The following is a 20,868-nucleotide window of genomic DNA, read 5'->3' as shown; positions in this document are numbered from 1 at the left end:
CTGGTCAGATAGGTTCAGAGAGGCTCAGTGTATTTTCTGAGGCCACAGAGCAAGACAGAACCTGCTCAGGCACCCTGACTCCTCAAGGAAAAGCATTTCCTCCCATTCTCAGTCCGAAGGGTCTGACAAGAGCTTCCTTGGGCTGTGGTTGGGGCAGGAAACCACACATCTCCCACTTCCTTTTCCCCAGGCACCTTGTCTGGCCTCCAGGCCCAGTGAGGAGGCCCTGATTCTTGAGTCCAGAGGGATTCTTCTTTACAAGGCAGAGGCTTGGGCATAAAACTGCCTGAAATCATCCTCCTTCAAGAGAAGAGGCACAAGAATGACCTCCACCAGGGCTGGGACTCTGTCAGCACTAACTTGAGACAAATCCCCTGTCAGCACTAACTTGAGACAAATCCTCGCACTCTGATCCTGTTTCTTCATATATAAGATGAAGATAACAGTCCCTACCTCACAGAGTTGTGTGAGGATTAAAGATAAAATCACCTCATGTTAATAGACTCGAAGAAACCCTGCAAAGCCATTTGCAAACTGGAACTCAGAGACTGAGCGTCAATGAGCTTAGTGGCTAGAGGTCATATCCTCTTGGCTCTGGAGGGTTCTAGAGGAGGATGAAGAAAGGGGCCTGGTGTCCTAGCTTCTTAGGTGACACTGAAGGGCAGAGGGACTTATTTCATTTCTGGAAAAGAATAACATTACTTAAGCACTCAATTTTTTATTATTTTTTTGTCTGTGTCTGCAGCATGTGGAGGTTCTGGAGCCAGGAGTCGAACCCTTCCCACATAGCAACCCAAGCCACTGCAGGGACAGCTGGATCCTTAACCTGCTGAGCCTCAGCGGGAACTCCTAGCTAAGTACTTTAGAAAACATCCCATTTAATTCTCTTTTTTCCTTTAAATTTGCCATTTTAACTTTTTTTTTTTTTTTTTTTTTTTGGCTGCACCTGCATGCTTAAGTTTCTGGGACAGGGACTGAATGTGCACCACAGCAGTGACAATACCAGGTCCTTAACCCACTTAGCCACCAGGAAACTCCCCCATTTAATTCTTTTTTCTTTTTTTTTCTTTTGCTATTTCTTTGGGCCGCTCCCGTGGCATATGGAGGTTCCCAGGCTAGGGGTCCAATCGGAGCTGTAGCCACCGGCCTACGCCAGAGCCACAGCAACGCAGGATCCGAGCCGCGTCTGCGACCTACACCACAGCTCACGGCAACGCCGGATCGTTAACCCACTGAGCAAGGGCACGGACTGAACCCTCAACCTCATGGTTCCTAGTCGGATTCGCTAACCACTGCGCCACGACGGGAACTCCCCCCCATTTAATACTTAAAAGGTGGATCCTATTAGTATCACCATCTGATATGTGGGGAAATAAAGCACAGAGAGGTTAAATAACTTACTCAAGGTCACACAGCTATTAAATGGTAAAAGTAGGACCGGAACTTAGGTCTGACTCCAAAGAACTACCCTTAATCTCTGGGGGTGGTATATGCCAGGTCCCCTAGACTGGGCAAAAGAGGGCCGGGGCCTCCATCCCTATCCCTGTTGCCTATTCTCTGTGTACACATAAGTGTCACCTACAGTTGTCCTATACGAAAGGGCCCCTAGGTCCCAGCTGCTCCATTGCCCGGATGGGCAGACTGAGGCTACTGCCCACCTTCTGGTGCTTGCGCTCCTTCTCGATGCGGTCCATCCTCTCCAGGCGCAGACGATCCAGCTCGAGGCGCAGCTCGTCCAGCTCTGGTGCGACGTGGTGGCGGCTGACCAGCACCTCCAGGATCTCCAGGACGCGCACGACCTTGGGCATGAGGCGCGCGATGGCCTCGCAGCCGTGCTGGTCGATGACCCGCTCGAACTCGTGGCCCACGAGCGACGCGATGTCGTACACGTCCATGACGGTCAGCTCCGCCACATTCTTCTCCAGCGCTGACTCGGCTGCTAGCGCCGACCCCCGGTCCTCCTCCATGGCCCCCCGCCCGGCCTCTCCCTCACCCCGCAAACTAGTGCAACTCCCAAACTTGCCGCTGTCGAGGGCAGCGCCGGGCCGGGCCCACCTCCCTCTGCCGCCGCCGGCCCGCGCTTAGCTGGTCCTCCGGCGAGGGCGCACCGGGCGGGCGGCGGGCGTCGGCATGGGCGGAGGCGACCGGCCGGGAGCCAGAGGTCAGCGCGCCGGGTGCGGGTCTCCGCGCCCCGCTCGGCCCAGAGCCTGCTCCCCAGTGGGGGGAGAAGGAGGAGGAGACGGAGGCGAGGAAAGCGCGCGCGTGCGCAGGCCCGCGGCGCCTCCCAAGTTGGGAATCCGAGTTGGGCGCAATGGAGGCGCGGGGTCTAGCTGGAGAGGGGGCCCCCACTGCCCTCGGAAACAGTCCTCGCCCGAAGCTCGCCCACACGCCCGGGGCCTGGAAAGGAAGGGCGGCCGCGGCTCCTCCGGGAAACTTTGTCCGCGGCGACGCTGGGTGACCGGCTCCCCCCGCAGGGATGCCACGCGCCCCGCCCTGATCCCGGCCTGGAGAGGGGCGCGCCCAGCTTCCGCCGCCCGAGGGCGCCCTGGGGCCCCCACGGGCACCGCACCCCCACCCGCCGACTCCGCAGCCCCCCGCCCCCCCGGACCCCCAGCTCCACCCGCGGGACCTTCCTTCCCGCCTGCAGCCGGATCCCCCAGCGTGTCCGGAGGCGCCACCCCCTCCTCGGGCCCGGTCCTGGCTCCTCCTTTCCCACTCCCGCCTGGAGGGGTCAAACTAGCCCGGAGGAGAGGGAGTGGAGGCGGTGGGGATGGGGGTCGCCGGTCTCTGGACGATTCACAGCGTCAGCGGGCAGCCCCAGCTTTGGAGAGAAAAGGAGGGTTCCGGAGGTGGACTATGGGGTGGGGAGTCGAGGACCCGCCTCACCGACCTGGTCACCAGGCAGACCTGGCGACGCCAGGCCCTGTGCTCCAGGAGAGGCGCCCGGGAGAAGGGCAGAAGAGTGGTGCGGTCCTCTGGTCCCTGAGCCGCCGGGCTACGCTGCCTGCCGGGCCACGTCCATTAGTGGCTCCTTATGACATAAACACCACTTCACAGAGAAGGTGAGGCCGGGGTTTGGATTTCAGCTTTCTTGTCCCGAGCCCTCTTTCTTTTGACCTGGCTAAATCCGCTAGTCCATCAGACCACCCATCCCCGCCCAGGTGAGCCTTCCCTGAACCCACAACCCCACCCTTCGCACCCTCACGCATGGGTAATTAGGGACCTGCTTTTGCATCCACACAGCCTGCTGCCTACTCCCATAAAACTGCTCTTAGCACAGTGAGTTTTAACGTAGTTACAGGTAGCCTCCCCCATCAGATTGTGAGCTCCTTGAAGGCAGGAAAAAAAAAAAAAAAAACCTTTAATGTCTTTGTAGCTATAAAATCCACCCCAACCTGATACATGTGGATTAAAACTGAAGACTTTCAAAGTTTAAAATGTACTGAGAGTGGGTTAAAGATCAGGTATTGCTGTGAGCCGTGGTGTAGGTCGCAGACAGGGGTGGGATTCCACATTGCCCTGGTGTAGGCTGGCAGCTGCAGCTCCCATTCTACCCCTGGCCTGGGAATTTCCATACCCCGCAGGTGCAGCCCTAAAAAGCAAAAAATTAATAAATTAAGTAATTAAAATGCACTGAGCATTTGCTTCATATTTAGTTTAAAAATATATAGTGTTTACCATGTGCCAGATGTTATTCTAGGTCTATTATAAATATTTCCTCATTTACTCCATGGCTTTTCAAAAGTGGCCTAAGGACCACTGGGGTTCCCCACTACCCAGAGTCTCTTTGAGGTCCCTTTTGCTAGCTATGTATCAGTGAGAGCCTAGATGTTCTTCATATTCTTAACACTACACAGCCTATCATGATAGACTGAATATGCAGATGGAGATTTGAAGATCCAGATCTCTAATAAGGAACTAGACATTAAAGAGACATGCAAAAGTAGGAACCAATGTCACAGCTATAGTCCTCGGTACCTTTTTGTTTTGGAGCATAATTGATTTTTTTTTTTTTTTTTTTTTGTCTTCTTGCCATTTCTTGGGCCGCTCCCGTGGCATATGGAAGTTCCCAGGCTAGGGGTCTAATTGGAGCTGTAGCTGCCAGCCTACTCCAGAGCCACAGCAACACGGGATCCGAGCCGAGTCTGCGACCTACACCACAGCTCATGGCAATGCCAGATCGTTACCCCACTGAGCAAGGCCAGGGATTGAACCCCCAACCTCATGGTTCCTAGTCGGATTCGTTAATCACTGCACCACGACGGGAACTCCGGAGCATAATTACTTTTTATTAAAAATATTCATGTTAATATGTTATGTGTCTGTTTTAAATAAGTCAATATTTTTAAGAACTGTCAGTTTAAATTTCTAGTTTACAATAGAGATCAATAGATATAACATATCTAACAAAATCTTTTTAGGGTCTTCAGTGGTTTTTAAGAGTGCCCTCGGAAAAGGGTCCCTGAGAGCAAAAATTTGAGAACTGCTACCATCCAGCATCCTAAGAGGTATTATTATCCCTACTTTACAAAAGAGGAAAGTGAGGTACAGAGAAGTCAAATCACTCACCCCGGAGGCCAGGCAGCTGGTAAGTGCTGAAATGGGGTTAGGAGTTCCCTGGTGGCCTATCAGGTTAAGAATCCAGCATTATCACTGCAGTGGCTCGGGTCACTGCCATGGTGCAGGTTTGATTCCTGGCCTGGGAATTTCTGCCTGCCGTGGGTGAAGCAAGAAAAATAAATAAATAAAAAGTAAAAAAATAATAATAAAACCGGGGTCAGATCTGTGCAGAGCAACTCAAAAACGTGGACCTATGATTATCCCCATCCTAAATCAAGGACAGTGAGGAGCAGGGAAGGGCATTCATTTCCTGTAGCTACTGCACATTGCCACAGACTTGCTGACTTGAAACAATAGAAGCATTCTCTGACGGTTCTGGATGCCAGAAATCTGAATGAAGGTGTTGGCAGGGCTGCACGCCCTCTGATAGTCCTAGCAGAGGGTCCTTCCTCACTTCTTCCAGCTTCTGGGCTTCCTTAGCTTGTGGCTGTTGTGATTCCAGTCTCTGCCTTTGTCTGCTTCCTTAGCTTGTGGCTGTTGTGATTCCAGTCTCTGCCTTTGGTCTTCACATGGTGTTCTATGCCTCTGTCTTCTGCGTATCTCTTATAAAAGTACTTGTCATTAGATGTAGAACCCACTCACACAATCCAGAATGATCTCATCTCAAGATCCTTAATCATAACTGTATAGACACTTTTAAAAATAAGATCAAGGATTTCCTGTTGTAGCTCAGTAGGTTAAGGACATGAAGTAGTATCCATGAGGATGTGGGTTCCATCCCTGACCTTGCTCAGTGGGTTAAGGATTTGGTGTTTCTTTAAACTACAGTGTAGGTCACAGAAGTGGCTCGGATCCCATAGTGTTGGCTGTGGTATAAGCTGGCAGCTGCAGCTCCGATTTGACCCCTAGGCTGGGAGTTTCCCTATGCTGAAGGTGTGCCCTGACCACGCCCCGGGCAAAAAAAAAAAAAAAAAAAGAAAAAAGAAAAAAAAAGACACAATCACATTGAGAAATTCCAGGAATTAGGATGTGAGGGTAGCTTTTTTGTTATGTTATGGGAGGTGGGTGTCAGGAGGGCTGGTACCATTCAACCCCGCTACTGGAAGTTGAATAACTTACCTAAGGTCCCAAGGCTGGGAGGGATGGAGCTGAACATGGTGGGTGCCCATGGCAAACTAATAAAAAACAAAGGCCCAGATTGGGACAGCTTTGCCCTAAAGTCAGCAAAGACTTACTGAGAGTCTGCTCAGAGGGGGCGAGAGTGGAGGAGCCACAGCACCAGCCTGCAGCCTAAGCCTTGGGACCAGGGCAGGAAAAAAATGAGAGAGTAGAGGGGGTGGAAATGACATTAGGGAAGGAAAGGGGAGGCAGGCGTTCCAAGGTGACAACCAAATGCTAAGCCTGGGTGCTTAGGATAACATTCACAATCTTGAGAAAAGTGGGGAGAGACAGTTGATCCTCGTGGTTAAGCTTCCAAATCTTTCTGTGTTCCGACCTTGGTGTGGTCACTGACCTGGTGTGTGACCTTAGGCAAGTCCCATGACCCCTTGGGGCCTCAGCTTTGCCCACTGTATAATGGGTTCACAGAGGGTAATTGTGATTATTTAACAAGTCAACATATGTGCTGGCCACACAACATTGTATAGAAGAGTTAGATGATGATGATGATCAAAGAAACCTGGAGGAGATACCTGGTTTGGGTGTAGATATCCAAGTGACAGGTGGAAATGGGGACCTGGAACTCAGGACTAGAGCAGTTGATGTGATAAAACCTACATCAACATTCATTCATTCAATAACTACTTAGCTCTTAATATATTACCAGCCTCTCTGCTAAACTATGGGCTATGGTGATATATGAGACAGGAGGAATTCCGTGATGGCTAGTGGTTAAGGATCCAGTGTTGTCAGTGCTGTGACGCAGGTTTGATTCCTGGCCTCGAAACTTCCACATGCTGGGGGCATGGCCAAAAAAGAGAGAGAGACAGGATCACAGCTCTTGTGGGAGAGAGTAAACAAGTAAAACTAAAAATAATTTCAAAGAGAACAAGAGAGGATTGAGAAAGGGGAGGAGAATCAAGAAATTAGCATGTCACAGGGAGTTCCCATCATGGTTCAGTGGTTAACGAATCTGACTAGTATCCATGAGGTTTGATCCCTGGCCTTGCTCAGTGGGTTAAGGATCCGACGTTGCCATGAGCTGTGGTGTAGATTGCAGATGCGGCTGGAATCCCGCATTGCTGTGGCTGTGGTATAGGCCAGCGGCTATAGTTCTGATTTCACCCCTAGCTTGGGAACTTTTTAGGTGTGGGCCTAAAGAGCAAAAAACAAAAAAAAAAAGAAAGAAAGAAAAGTAAAGAAAGAAAGAGAAATTGATGTGTCACATTAACCAGGTGTGTTAGCACAATTCATTTGCAAAAAAGGAGTAGCAGACACCATATTTTCTCACTGACAAATATCTTGATATGTACTCCTAAAGCACACTGAAACTATAAATCCACAGTATCATTCTCACTTTTGGAAAAGTTAATAATTTCTTCATATCAAATATCCAGTGTTCAAAATATCATTTGTCTCATCAATTTTTGTTTGGTTGTTTTTTATGGCTGAACCCAGGGCACATGGAAGTTCCCAGGCTAGGGGTTGAATTGGAACTGGAGCTGCGGCTGCAGGCTTATGCTGCAGCTTGTCACAAAGCTGGATCCTCAACCCACTGAGCAAGGCCAGGGATTGAACATGTATCCTCATGGATACTAGTTGGGTTCGTAATCCACTGAGCCACAACAGTAATCTTTATATCATGTTTTTAAGGTTCATCCATGTTGTAGCAGGTGCCAGCACTTCATTCTTTTATATGGTTGAATCATATCCTATTGTGTGGATGAACCACATTTTGTTTATTCATCTATCGATGGACTTTTGGGTTGTTTTCACCTTCTCTGTTTTGCCTGTGGTAAAAACACTACTTTTCAAAACAAAAAACCAACAACAACAAAAAACCCACTACTTTTCTTCAGATCGCTTCATAGGAACATATTCTCCTCACAGAACTCCTTGTTTTGGGATATGAACCAGGCTCCGGAAGAGGGTAGGAAAGAAAAGGGAAAAGGGCTTTATCCAGCCAGGGAGCTCACAGCTGTAATGTACCTTCTGTGTGTCAGGTGGGGCTCCCCTGCAGCCACCAACCTGCTTCCCACCTATGCATCTGCCTATTCTGGACATTTGGAATAAATGGAATCATTCCATAGTGAGGGAACAAGAGAAGACCACAGGCTGTGTGTGAAAACCCCAGGGGAAGAATCAGCTTGGTTTGTATGGGAATCAGCACACTGAAACTGGATTGGATGGGGCAAGCTGGGGAGCAGTGGGGAAGGAAGTTGGAGAGAGAACCAGAAATTGACTGTAGGGCCAAGTTAGTGTTTGACGTAGTAGGTGTATTATGTGATCTTTGGCAAGTCGTTGAATTGTTCTGTCTCACTTTCGTCATTTGTAAAATGGGAATGATCCCAGTGATACTTTCCTCCTGGATTTTTGTGGAGATTAAATGAGTTAAAACATGTTGGAGTTCCCATTGTGGCTCAGTGGTTAACGAATCCGACAAGGAACCATGAGGTGGCAGGTTCAATCCCCGGCCTCCCTCGGTGGGTTAAGGATCTGGCATTTCCGTGAGCTGTGGTGTAGATTGCAGATGCGGCTCGGATCCCGAGTTGCTGTGGCTCTGTTGTAGGCAGGCGGCTACAGCTCTGATTAGACTCCTAGCCTGGGAACCTCCATATGCTGCAGGTGCGGCCCTAGAAAAGACCAAAAAAAAAAAAAAAAATCCAAAAACATGTTAAGTGTTTTGATCAGAGGCTGGCACATAGTACGAGCTACATTAATGTTAGCTATTGCTATCCATATTATTGTTGTTGTTGTTACTATTACATTTGCTGGTACTGTTACCAATGAAGCAATTCATTCAGAACAAGGACATCTTGGAATCAACCTGCTTTCCATCTATGCATCTGCCTATTCTGGAGTCTGTTGTCTTGGAGTTCCCATTGGCTTAGTGGGTTAAGAACCCGACTTAGTGGGAGTTCCCTTCGTGGCTCAACAGCTGACGAATCTGACTAGGATCTATGAAGATGAGAGTTCGATCTCTGGCCTCATTCAGTGGATTAAGGATCTGGCATTGCCATGAGCTGTGGTGTAGGTCACAGGCACGGCTCGGATCTGGCTATAGGGTGGCTGCTGTAGCTCTGATTCAACCCCTAGCCTGAGAACTTCCATATGCTGCAGGTGTGGCCCTAAAAAGCAAAAACAAACAAACAAACAAAAAAAACGAACCCAACATAGTGTCTGTGAGGATGCAGGTTTGAAGGTTTGACCCCTGGCCTTGATCAGTGGGTTAAGGACACAGTGTTAACAAGCCACGGCGTAGTTTGTACAGGCAGCTCGGATCCGGTGTTGCTCTGGCTGTGGTGTAGACCTGCAGTTGCAGCTCCAACCCCTAGCCTAGAAACTTCCATATGCTGCAGGTGCAGCTCTAAAAAAAGAAAAAAACAAAAAAATGCTGTTGTCTGACTGTGGTGTGAGGAGCTATTAGAGGAATTAGAAATAAGGGCAACCAAGTCCCATCAATTCTACCTCCAAATTATCTCTCAAATTCTTCCACTTTTCTTCACCTCCCTATTACCATCCTAGCCCCACTTAATATTAAACGGAAGGCTACAGTAGGCTTCTGAGTTGTCTGCTTCATCTCTTCTTCCTTCTAATGTCTTCTACACAGCAGCCAGTAGACTTGATAAAAACATGGCATTTTATCATGCTGGTTTTCAATGCCAAGTTATGATACGCCCAAAGTCCCTCCCATGACTGATGTGACTTACATAGTCTCGTCCGTGTCCACCTCTCCATCTTCATCTCACATCTAAACACATTGCTCTCCAAGCACTAGCCACCCTGCTATTCTTTTAGGCCTATGGAACATGGTTTATCTGTTCCAAACTCAAATCCCTGGTGAATGCATCCAAATGGCTGAGCTTGGGTCACAGTCCATGCTCTGGGATCAGGGGAAGCAAAGTTTAACTTTTTCAGCTTAAAAAAAGCTGAACTTTTTCTTCTTTTCGTAGAAGGAGTGAAACTCTGCTTTCACCAAGCATCACATTGGGATGGACAGACCAAGCTTAGGAAGGGATTTCAGATGCTGAGCAGGTTACAATGCATGACTTTTTGAGGAGGACATGCAAATTTGGGCCAGAGCTGAATTGTTGGGAAATAATAGAAAGGGGATTAAAGGTCACATCCACTCTTCCACTTGAGGGCCTCTTTCTCCATCCATTCCACACACAGCACTCAAATTCCCCTTTTGGTAACACAGAAAAACTATTTAAAGACTATGGGGAGTTCCCGATGTAGCTCAGAGGAAACAAATCTGACTAGCATCCATGAGGACACAGGTTCAATCCCTGGCTTTCCACAGTGGGTTAAGGATACAGAATTGCTGTGAGCTGTGGTATAGGTCGCAGACACGGCTCGGATCCCACATTGCTGTGGCTCTGGTGTAGGCCAGTGGCTACAGCTCTGATTTGACTCCTAGCCTGGGAACCTCCATATGCTGTGGGTCCAGCCCTAAAAAGACAAATAAAAAAATAAAAAATTAAAAAATAAAGACTATGGGCTTGCTGAAATACTTATGAATAAAATTATGTAATGTCTGTGAATTGCTTTAAAATAACACACTGGGAAGGTGGAATGATTAGGACTATGGATGAAATGAAGACTGGTCTTTTTGCTAATAATTGTTGAACCTGAGTGATGAGTATAGGGAACTTCATTATACCATTTCCCCCCCCAACCTTATTATAAAGTTAGAAAATTTTCAGTAAAAACTATTTTTTAAAATTTGGAGGTCCCAGTGTGGCTCAGTGGATTAAGAACCCAACATTGTCTCATCTTTAAGGATGTAGGCTTGATCCTGGGCTTTGCTCAGTGGGTTATATATCCGGCATTGCTGTGAGCTGTGGCACAGGCTGGCAGCTGCAGCTCTGATTGCAGTTGGTTGATATGTCCCTTAGTCTCTCTCTCTCTCTTTTTTTCCTTTTTTGGCCACCCCTGCAGCATATGGAAGTTCCCAGGCTAGGGGTTGAATCAGAGCTGCAGCTGCTGGCCTACTCCACAGCAATGCCAGATCCTTAACCCACTGAGCAAGGCCAGGGATCAAACTAGAGTCCTCATAGACACTGTATCAGCAGAGTCACAACTGGACTGGGTACACGGAACTTCATTATACTATTTTCACTCCTTATGTAATATTAGGAGGTGTGGTTCAGTGTTGCCACAAGCTGTGGTGTACGTCGAAGATGAGGCTTGGATCCCATGTTGCCGTGGCTGTGGCGTAGGCCCCAGCTGCACCTCTCATTCGATCCCTTGCCCAGGAACTTTCATATGCCACAGGTGCAGCCGTAAAAAGAAAAATAATTAAAACAGACTATGAGCTTGAAGGCATGGCAAAAATATTAGCTTTCCTGGGGTGACCATGAGTCGTGCTTCAGGCATGGGTGGAGGAAGAGAAATTTGATGCAACCAACTGGAATAGAAAATCTGGAGTGGGGGAAGGGACGAGTGGGTGCCTGGAGTGGGCAAAAGGGACTGCCTGTAGTTCAAGGAAGGAGGAAGAGCTGAGCCAGTGGCTCTCTGCTGGGCACGTGGCAGAGAGAAGCAGTGATTGTGTGGAAGAAGAAGTTACTGCTTCCTGGAAAATCAGGCCACCAGGGCCTGAGAAACCTCACTAGGACTCGAGAGGGAACTTTGGGGCACTGGAGTGTAGCTTCCCTGTGCTGCTGCCACAGACTGTCTAATAGTCCGGATGTCTGTGCCCCTCAAATTCATACGCTAAAATCCTAATCCTGGAGTTCCCACTGTGGCTCAGTGGTAATGAACCCGACTTGTATCCATGAGGATTCAGGTTAGATCCCTGACTTTGCTCAGTGGGTTAAGGTTAACCTACTTGAGCTATGGTGTAGGTCGCAGACATGGCTTGGATCTCGCTTTGCTGTCGGGCCAACAGCTGCAGCTCAGATTTGACCCCTAACCTGGGAACCTTCATATGCCGCAGGTGTGGCCCTAAAAAGACATATACACACATACACAGACACACACACAAAAGCCATAACAGCATTGTGTAAGTTTAAGGTATACAACGTGTCAATTTGACACATTTACATATTGCAGTATGATTTCCGCTGTAGCGTTTGCTGATATCTGCATGTCTGTGATTTTTTGTTTGTTTGGTTTTGTTTTTGTTATGGCTGCACTCACTGCATGTGGAAGTTCCCAGGCCAGGGACTAGATCTGAGCAGCAGCAGCGACCTACATGATCCTTTAACCCACTCATCCAGGCCGGGGATCAAACCCATGCCGCCACAAAGACAAGACTGTATCCTTAACCTGCTGCACCCCAGTGGGAACTCCTGTTCTTTTTGTTTTTTGTTTTTTTATAGCAGCCCAAGCTGACTGAGAGACTATTTTATGACGACTTCTGTTTTTTAAGAATCTGAATAGTCTTCTTATTTACTTGCCCTGACCCTTGGGCTGGATCCCAAGGGCTGACAACCTGAAATAGCCTCACACCCCCCTTCTACCCATGACAACCTTGGCTTCCCGTTGTTGCCAGTCTGGATTCTCATTTCTTTTCCTTACTGCCCTCCTCTCCCACGCTCCTCCTCTTCCTTTAATTTGACAAGCTTGAGATAGTTATGAACAGTTTTGATGTCATGGTTGCATCTTTAAATGCCAGAAATGCCACATGAGACTAAGTCTGTTCTGCAGTGATTCTACTTAATAGTCACCCCTTCCCCCAACTCAAGGACATTGTATGGAAGATATGATCAGGCTCCCAAAACCCATCTTGGAAAACAGGAAGATCAAACCTTAGCAACAAGATTCTTTAAAGTGCATTGGGCACGCTCTCTGAATTTCAATGTCCACCTGAAGAGAGGTTACTTGTAAATGCTGGGTCTGTGTAGATTTTCCATTGCAGTTACATTAATTTGGTAGTGCCTCTCTGCTTTGAGGGTCTTATCCATTTAAATAGTTGGGCTCTTAGTTAGAGGGAATAGTTAAGAAAAAAATTTTTAAGAAAAATATTTTAAAAGTAAAAAAATATATATCGCTCATTGCCTTTGTATGAGTTCCTTAAGAAGCTTAGAAGCTGGAGTTCCCACTCTGGTGCAGTGGGTTAATGAGCTTGCTTGTCTCTATGGTATTGGTTCCATCCCTGGCCCATTGCAGTGGGTTAAAGATCCAGTGTTACCACAAATGTGGCTCGGATTCAATCTCTGGCCCAGGAACTTCCATTTGCTTCAGGTGTTGCCAAAAAAGCAAAAACAAAGAATAAATAACCCTCCCAACACCCCCTCCCCCCCAAATCTAAAACCTTATGAGCTAATGCTTTCCTGGAGGATATAATACCAGGGAAGCAAGAGTCAGGGAAGGAGATAAATGAGGAAGAGGGGAGTAAATTCAAGGTGGAATATCTACTAAGTTGGCCTAGTTTAGCAAAACACTTACCTGGCTGCTTAATCTAAGGGGATGTCTCTGGGGAGAATGTGTGAAACCACTGCATCTCAGAACTGTCCAAGAGCATGGACAGGGATATTGGAAAGATGGTGCAGGGGTGTGAGGGGGGAGACATGGGGGGAGGGTAAGCAATTTATCTGCCTGCTCCTTTATGTCTCTCATCAGTCCTCCCCTGGAATATGCACCTCCCCCATCTCCAGGCAGAGCCCCACTGGTTTGGGTGGTCCTGGGCGCTGAGGTGGCTGTACGCTTTGCCCCAGTGGTGTTCTGGGACCATCAGAATTGTTAGGAGCCAAGGTGACCCCAGCACTCCACACGTGTCTATATCCATGGGAACAGTGGCTGATGCTGTTCATGCTGCGGAGCAAGGCACTTAGCCCCGGTGGGGGTTGGGGAAGGTACAAGTAGGACGAACAGATCTGGGTCTGCCATTCCTATAATCTGACCACTTACAAAATTTCATATGTAGGAGTTCCTGCTGCAGTGTAATGGGATCGGCAGTGCTAGGTTTCAGGTTCAATCCCCTGCACAGCAGGTTAAAGGATTGGGTGTTGCTGCAGCTGTGGTGTAGGTCACAGCTTCAGTGTAGTTTAAAACTGCGGTTCGGATCTGATCCCTAGCCCGGAACCTCCACATGCCATGGGGTGGCCACAAAAGAAAAACAATTAATTGAAAAGATTACTTATTTAGGAGTTCCTGTCGTGGTTCAGCGGTAATGAACCCAACTAGTATCCATGAGGACATGGGTTCCATTCCTGGCCTCACACAGTGGGTTAAGGATCCAGTGTTGCCATGAGCTGTGGTGTAGGTTGCAGACTCGCTTCCGATCCCGCTTTGCTGTGGCTGTTGTGTAAGCCGGCAGCTACAGCTCCCATTCAACCTTAGCCTGGGAACTTCCATATGCTATGGGTGTGGCCCAAAAAAGCAAAAAGAAAAAAAATTATTTAGTAGGATTCCTCCCATCCCGCTTCCACCCTCAGGTAACTACTGTTGACAGTTTAATCCATGTTCTTTACAATTTTTTTTTTTTCCCGAGCATGTGCATCTATACTTAAACACACATTTATTTTTTAAATGGAAGCGTGACATACATGTTACTGTGCAATCTGCTTTTTTCACTTAACATTACCCTGTAATCATCTTTCCAGCTCAGCATAGATACATCTACCTTGTTCTGTTTTCTTTTTTAAGAGATAACCCCTGCCTCATTCTTCTAAATGATTGTATAGTTTTCTGTCTTATGGATGTACTGTCATTTACCTGATTATTTATCCCTTGATAGACATTTATGCTATTTCCTGGTTTGGACTATTTTTTTTTTTTGTCTTTTTGCCTTTTCTGTGGCCACTCCTGTGGCATATGGAGGTTCCCAGGCTAGGAGTCTAATCAGAGCTGTAGCTGCTGGCCTACACCAGAGCCACAGCAACGTGGGATCCGAGCCGCATCTGCAACCTACACCAACAGCTCACGGCAACACCGGATCCTTAACCCACTGAGCGAGGCCAGGGATCGAACCTGCAACCTCATGGTTCCTGGTCGGATTCATTAACTACTGAGCCACGACGGGAACTCCAATTTTATTTTTTTAAAATAAAGATTTCTATTTTTTTCATTATAGCTGATTTATAGTGTTCTGTCAATTTACTACTGTACAGCAAGGCGACCCAGTTACACATGCATGTATACATTCTTTTTTCTCACATTATCATGCTCCGTCACAAGTGACTAGACATAGGTCTCAGTGCCACACAGTAGGATCTCATTGCTTATCCATTCCAAAGGTAATAGTTTGCATCTATTAACCCCAAGTTCCCAATCCATCGCACTCTCTCCCCCTTTCCCTTGGCAACCATAAGTCTCTTCTCCAAGTCCATGATTTTCTTTTCTGTGGAAAGGTTCATTTGTGCCATATATTAGATCTCAGATATAAGTGATATCATATGGTATTTGTCTTTTTCTTTCTGACTGACTTCATTCAGTATGAGAGTCTCTAGTTCCATCCATGTTGCTGCAAATGGCATTATCTTGCTCTTTTTTATGGCTGAGTAGTATTCCATTGTGCATATATACCACATCTTCCTAATCCAAGCATCTGTTGATGGACATTTGGGTTGTTTCCATGTCTTGGCTATTGTGAATAGTGCTGCAATGAACATGCAGGAGCATGTGTCTGTCTTTCTTTCTTTCTTCTTCTTTTGTGTGTGTGTGTGTGTGTGTGTGTGTGTGTGTGTGTGTGTGTGTGTGTCTTTTTCTAGGGCTGCACCTGCGGCATATTGAGGTTCTCAGGCTAGGGGTCTAATCGGAGCTGTAGCTGCTGGCCCACAGCAATGTGGGATCCGAGCCGCATCTGTGACCTATATACCACAGCTCACAGCAATACTGGATCCTTAGCCCACTGAGCGAGACCAGGGATCGAACCTGAAACCTCATAGTTCCTAGTTGGATTTGTTAACCACTGAGCCACAATAGGAACTCCTCCCTATACCATTTTCTGGCTTAAATCTTTTCCATGGAGTTCCCTGGTGGCTTAGTGATTAAGGATCCAGCATTGTCACTGCTGTGGCTCAGGTTGCTGCTGTGGTGAGGGTTCAATCCCTGGTCTGGGAACATCTGCATACTGCACGGGCAGCCAAAAAACCAAACAACCTCCCCAAAACTTTCCATGATTTCCATTGCTTTTAGGGGGTTGAGGTGGGACAGGATCTAGTCCTTCTTTATTCTCTGTATTTTAACCACATGAGCCTTTTTCCCCCCAGTTTTCCAATCTTACCAAGGTTGGAACCCTCATACAGTGCTGTTAGGGGTGTAATTGTTAAATCACTTTGGGAAACGGGCACTAGCCACTGAATCTAAACATAGAGCTTCCCGGTGACCCAGCAATTCTACTTCTAGGTTTATATCCAACAGAAACAAGAAAAGGATGTCAACAGCAACTTTCCTCAAAATCATCTAAAACAGGAGATAAATTGAGTGGCCTTTTTTGGGGTCCAGCTTTTTTTTTTTTTTTTTTTTTTTTTTTTTTGTCTTTTTGCCTTTTCTAGGGCCGCTCCCGCAGCATATGGAGGGAGGTTCCCAGGCTAGGGATCGAATCAGAGCTACAGCCGCCAGCCTACACCACAGCCCATGGCAACACCGGATCCTTAATCCACTGAGCAAGGCCATGGATCGAACCGCAACCTCATGGTTCCTAGTCGGCTTTGTTAACCACTGTGCCACAACGGGAACTCCCAGAATAATGATTTTTAAGTTTCATTTAAAAGAGTGCTGTGGCTCAGAGGGTTAAAAACCCAGCCTAGTGTCCATAAGGATGTGAGTTTGATCCTGGCCTCACTTGGGTTAAGGATCTGGCATTGCCACATGGTGTGGTGTAGGTCGCAGATGCTTCTCAGATCTGGTGTGGCTGTGGCTGTGGCATAGGTCAGCATCTGCAGCTTCAATTCAACCCCTAGCCTGGGAACTTCCATAGGCTGCAGGTGCAGCCATAAAAAGAAAAAAAAGAGATTCATTTAAATTGCTGTGTGTATAAATAGCATATTCCTTTTTCTTGCTGAGTAACACCGTACTGTATGGCTACGCCAGTGTGTTTATCCACTCACCAGTGGATGCACATTTGGGTCATTTCCAGTTTTTGCCTAGTTCAAATACATTTGCATGCAATTATCTGCATGGACAAACATTCCTTTCTTTAGGGCAAATACCTAGAAGTGAAATGCCTGTGTTGCACAGGCAGTGGATGTTTAATCGCCAAACTGCTTTCCAAAGTGGTTGTGTCATTTTATGCTCCCACCTGCAGTGATGAAGAGGAATAGACCTGGGCCCCTGTCATTGTACAAATGTCCCTGGGTGATTCTGCTACTCACCCGTGTTTGAGAACCACTGGCTTATTTAGAGGGGGATGGAATTGGTGGCCTTTTCCTTCAGGAAGTGACGTTGCCACAGAAGCCTGGGTAAAGTGAGAGCATGAGGCTCAAGGCAACTTGAGGGAGACTGTCTCAGGCAGAAGGGACAGAAAGAGCAGAGCCCCCACATCAGGTATGTGCCTGGTGTGGTGGAGGCCCAGCTGGGGGTCCAAAAGGCTTGAGTGGAGCTCAGAAAGGAAGTGTGAGAACAGACTGTCAGAGAGGAGAATGGGGCCAGATCATATAGGGCCCAAGGGAAGGATGAACATATGGATTTGATTTCAAATGAGCTTGGGAACTATTGTAGGGTTTTTGAGCGGAAGCATGATAGGATTTTCTCACTGAGGAAACTAAGGCTCAGAGAGGTGAATTAACTTGCCCCAGGCCACACTGTAAGTGGCTGAGCTGAAGTTCAACCCAGGTGTGTCCAAGACCAGAGAGTATGTTGTTGACCTCTGTGCTATCTTTTACCTGGCTTTGGTGTTAAATAAATACATAAAAAGTGGATATTTGGAAGCAGTCACTGGCCTCACTTGGGTTAAGGATCTTGCATTGCCAGCCAAAGACCAGTAAGAACACACTGGTAGTTGAGCCTGATGGGCTCATAACTTGTTGAGGTCAAGGAGAACTCGAACCCTGGGGAGCCAGGGAGCTTCTCAGTAAGACTCAGAGGATGTTAGGGAGACACTATTAGGAGATTTGGGCTTTGGTTGGGTGGTTCTAGGGACAGTTTAAAGATCTGGGAGATGTGGCACAGTGGGTTAAGGATCCAGCAATGCTACAGCTGTGGCATAGATTGCATCTCTGGCTTGGATTTGATCCCTGACCTGGGAACTTCCAAATGCTGTGGGTATAGCCAAAAAAAAAAAAAAAAAAAAAAAAAGGAGGGGGGGGCGGATCTGGGAGTTTGCTCTAGAGTGGATGCTGTCAGGAAGCAGGGATGATTCTAGAACTGGGATTCTTAATAAAACTCATCTATACAGAGGACAGACTAGAGCCAGGCTAAGGCTGGAATTGGTACAGAAGCAGCTGTCACTCATATTAGCCAAGAGAAGGGTACCTCTGTCATTTTGTGGCCTGGACTATGTTCATGTTTTGTCTCATTCCATCACCGTCCCAGAGTGGCCTCATCTGATGTTGCTGTTCTGGGAAATTGTTATCTGAATGGGAGAACACCAAGGCCAGCTGAGAGTGCCAGGCCAGCAAGTGGCCGTCAGGCACTGCTCTTCTCTTCCTCAAAGCCATGAACTTTGATATTCAAGGTGGAAACAGGGTCTAGGAAAAAACAAAATGCAACCCTGACCAGCTTTGTAACATGATCAAATCTCAAGGGCACAGCATTTCTGGACTGTCCTTTTTGCCTTGACCTGGCTGTTTCTGGACTACACCTTGGACAGTTGAAAATCTTCTTTGTTTATTTGTTCTTTGGGTTTTTGTTTTTGTTTTTGTTTTTGGCTATTTTAGGGTCGCATCTGCAACATATGGAGGTTCCCAGGCTAGGGGTTGAATCAGAGCTGCAGCTGCTGGCCACAAGCCACAGCCACAGAAACTTGGGATCCAAGCCGAGTCTGCAACCTACACCACAGCTCATGGCAACGCCGGATCCTTAACCCACTGAGCAAGGCCAGGGTTTGAACCAACATCCTCATGGATCCTAGTCAGGTTTGTTAACTTCTCAACCACAAAGGGAACTCCCTTATGTGTTTGTTTGTTTGTTTTAAACAGCTTTAGGGATATATAGTTCATATGCCATAAAATCCACACATTTGAAGGGTACAATTCAGTGGCTTTAATTTTTTATTTTTTTGTCTTTTTTTTTTTTTTTAGGGCCTCACCCACATCACATGGAAGTTCCCAGGATAGGGGTCAAATCAGAGCTGTAGCCTTTGGCCTATGCCACAGCCAAAGCAACTTGGGATCCAAGCTGAATCTGCAACCACAGCTCGAGGCCGTGCCAGAGCCTTAACCCACTGATCGAGGTCAGGGATCAAACCCGAGTCCTCATGGATACTAGTTGGGTTCTTTACCGCAGAGCCATGGTGGGAACTCCCTCAGTGGCTTTTAGTATGTTTACAGATACTTGCAACCATCACCAGTATGTATTCCTGAACCATTTTCATTGCTCCAAATAGAAGCCTCATTAGCAGCCACTCCTCCTTTCCTCCCTACTCCCACCACAGCACAAGGAGACCACTAATCTACTCTTTGTCTCTATGGATTTGCCAATTTTGGACATTTCATAGAAGTAGAATCATAGGAATTCCTGTTGTGGCTCAGTGGTTAACGATCCAGCTAGGAACCATGAGGTTGAGGGTTTGATCCCTGGCGGTGGTGGGTGCATTGGGTTAAGGATGTGGTTGTTGGTGGTGGGTGCATTGGGTGGTGGGTGCACTGGGTTAAGGATGTGGCTTGGATCCCTGGCCTTGCTTAATGGGTTAAGGTTATGGCATGGCCAGAAGCTGTGGCAAAAGTTGCAGAAGAGGCTCGGATCGTGAGTTGCTGTGGCTATGGCATAGGCTGACGGCTACAGCTCTGATTCAACCCCTAGCCTGGGAACCTCCATATGCCGCAGGTGTGGCCCTAAAAAGAAAAAAAGATGAAAAATGAACCAGCTTAAAACAACAATAATTATCTTCACACCTTCTGCCGATCCAGAATTCGGGAGCAGTTTTGGCTGTGCAGTTCTGATACAAGGTCTCTGAGGATATTGTGGTCAAGATTGTGGCAGGGATGGGAGTTTCCCGGTGGCTCAGAGGGTTAAGGATCCAGCATTCTTACTGCTGTGGTGTGGGTTTGATCCCTGGCCTTGGAACTTCTGCATGCTTAAGGCATGGCCAAAAAAAAAAAAAAGGTATTGGCAGAGGCCACATCTGGAGGCTTGATTGGGGCTGGAGGAGCCACTTCGAAGATGGTGCTCTCACATGGCTGTTGATGGGAGGCCTGAGTTTCTCTCCATGCAGGTGTCTCCCGGGGTTGCTTGAGTGTCCTCCTGTCATGGCAGGTGCCTTCCCCCAGAGGAAGTGAGTCAAGAGAATAAAGTAGAAGCAACAATTCCTTTTATGGCCTAGCTTCAGAAGTCACACACTGTCACATCTGCCACATTCTCTTAGACAGAAGTGAGTCACCCAGTCAATTCTGCCTCCCAGTCCGGGGAATTAGGCTCCACCTTTTGAAGGGAGGATCACAGAATTCCTGGATATATTTTGAAACCATCACAACAGGCACTCTAGAGCTGAGAAGGCAGACAGGATGGTGAGACAATGCATAGGTTAACAAAAGCAGAAAGACACTAACCCCTTAGGACTAGGGACATGAAGGAGAGATGTAGGACTATCAGAGCCCAGAAGCCAGGACCACCTAGTGGAAACTGGGCCTTCTTTATTTTTATTTATTTATTTATTTTATATATATATTTGTCTTTCTGCCATTTCTTAGGCCGCTCCCATGGCATATGGAGGTTCCCAGGCTAGGGGTCCAATTGGAGCTGTAGCCGCCGGCCTACACCACAGCCACAGCAACATGGGATCCGAGCCGAATCTGCAACCTACACCACAGCTCACGGCAATGCCGGATCCTTAACCCACTGAGCAAGGCCAGGGATTGAACCCAAAACCTCATGGTTCCTAGTTGGATTTGTTAACCACTGAGCCACGACGGGAACTCCTGGAACCTGGACCTTCTGAAGAGCTGGAGCCTTGAACGTGCAGTCACTAGCGGAGGTGCTTTCCAAAGCAATGAGGGAGACAAAGGCTCTGGCTTCTTCCTTCCTCTGCCTCCTGGTCTTCCAACAGTGCCTGCAACTAGCCACACTTACCAGGAAGCAGAGTGCAAGGGAGCCTGGGAAACATAC

The 20,868-nt window shown here is 47.6% G+C and overlaps 2 protein-coding genes across 7 annotated transcripts in view; one reads left to right on the top strand and one right to left on the bottom strand.

The window, feature by feature from the left end:
* RILPL1 (Rab interacting lysosomal protein like 1) overlaps nucleotides 1-2,219 on the bottom strand; it is a 46,276-nt gene extending 44,057 nt beyond the window's left edge. For all 5 annotated transcript variants that reach the window (XR_014827305.1, XM_005670586.4, XM_013982783.3 and 2 more), the window contains exon 1: nucleotides 1,659-2,219. Coding sequence is in view for 4 of the 5 variants with exons in the window: in XM_005670586.4 (XP_005670643.1) it covers nucleotides 1,659-1,967 (309 nt within the window). In the remaining variant the exon portion in view is untranslated. The remainder of the gene's footprint in view (nucleotides 1-1,658) is intronic.
* TMED2 (transmembrane p24 trafficking protein 2) overlaps nucleotides 2,131-20,868 on the top strand; it is a 36,986-nt gene continuing 18,248 nt past the window's right edge. Inside the window, exons 1-2 of one of the 2 annotated variants that reach the window (XM_005670587.4) lie at nucleotides 2,131-3,062; nucleotides 4,422-4,588. In XM_005670587.4, coding sequence (XP_005670644.1) covers nucleotides 2,131-3,062; nucleotides 4,422-4,440 — 951 coding nt within the window. In that variant the 3' untranslated portion in view covers nucleotides 4,441-4,588. Of the gene's footprint in view, nucleotides 3,162-4,421; nucleotides 4,589-20,868 lie in introns of those variants that run through there. The other variant, XM_084996303.1, reaches the window with a different exon arrangement.

This window comes from Sus scrofa, chromosome 14 (genome assembly GCF_054392235.1).
Source record: "Sus scrofa isolate SSC_HxYL_T2T_F1_AM1 chromosome 14, Sscrofa_HxYL_maternal_Yorkshire_Landrace_v2.0, whole genome shotgun sequence".
Lineage (NCBI taxonomy): Eukaryota > Metazoa > Chordata > Mammalia > Artiodactyla > Suidae > Sus > Sus scrofa.
Note: the sequence above shows the minus strand (reverse complement) of the source record. Positions and strands in the feature narration are given on the sequence as shown.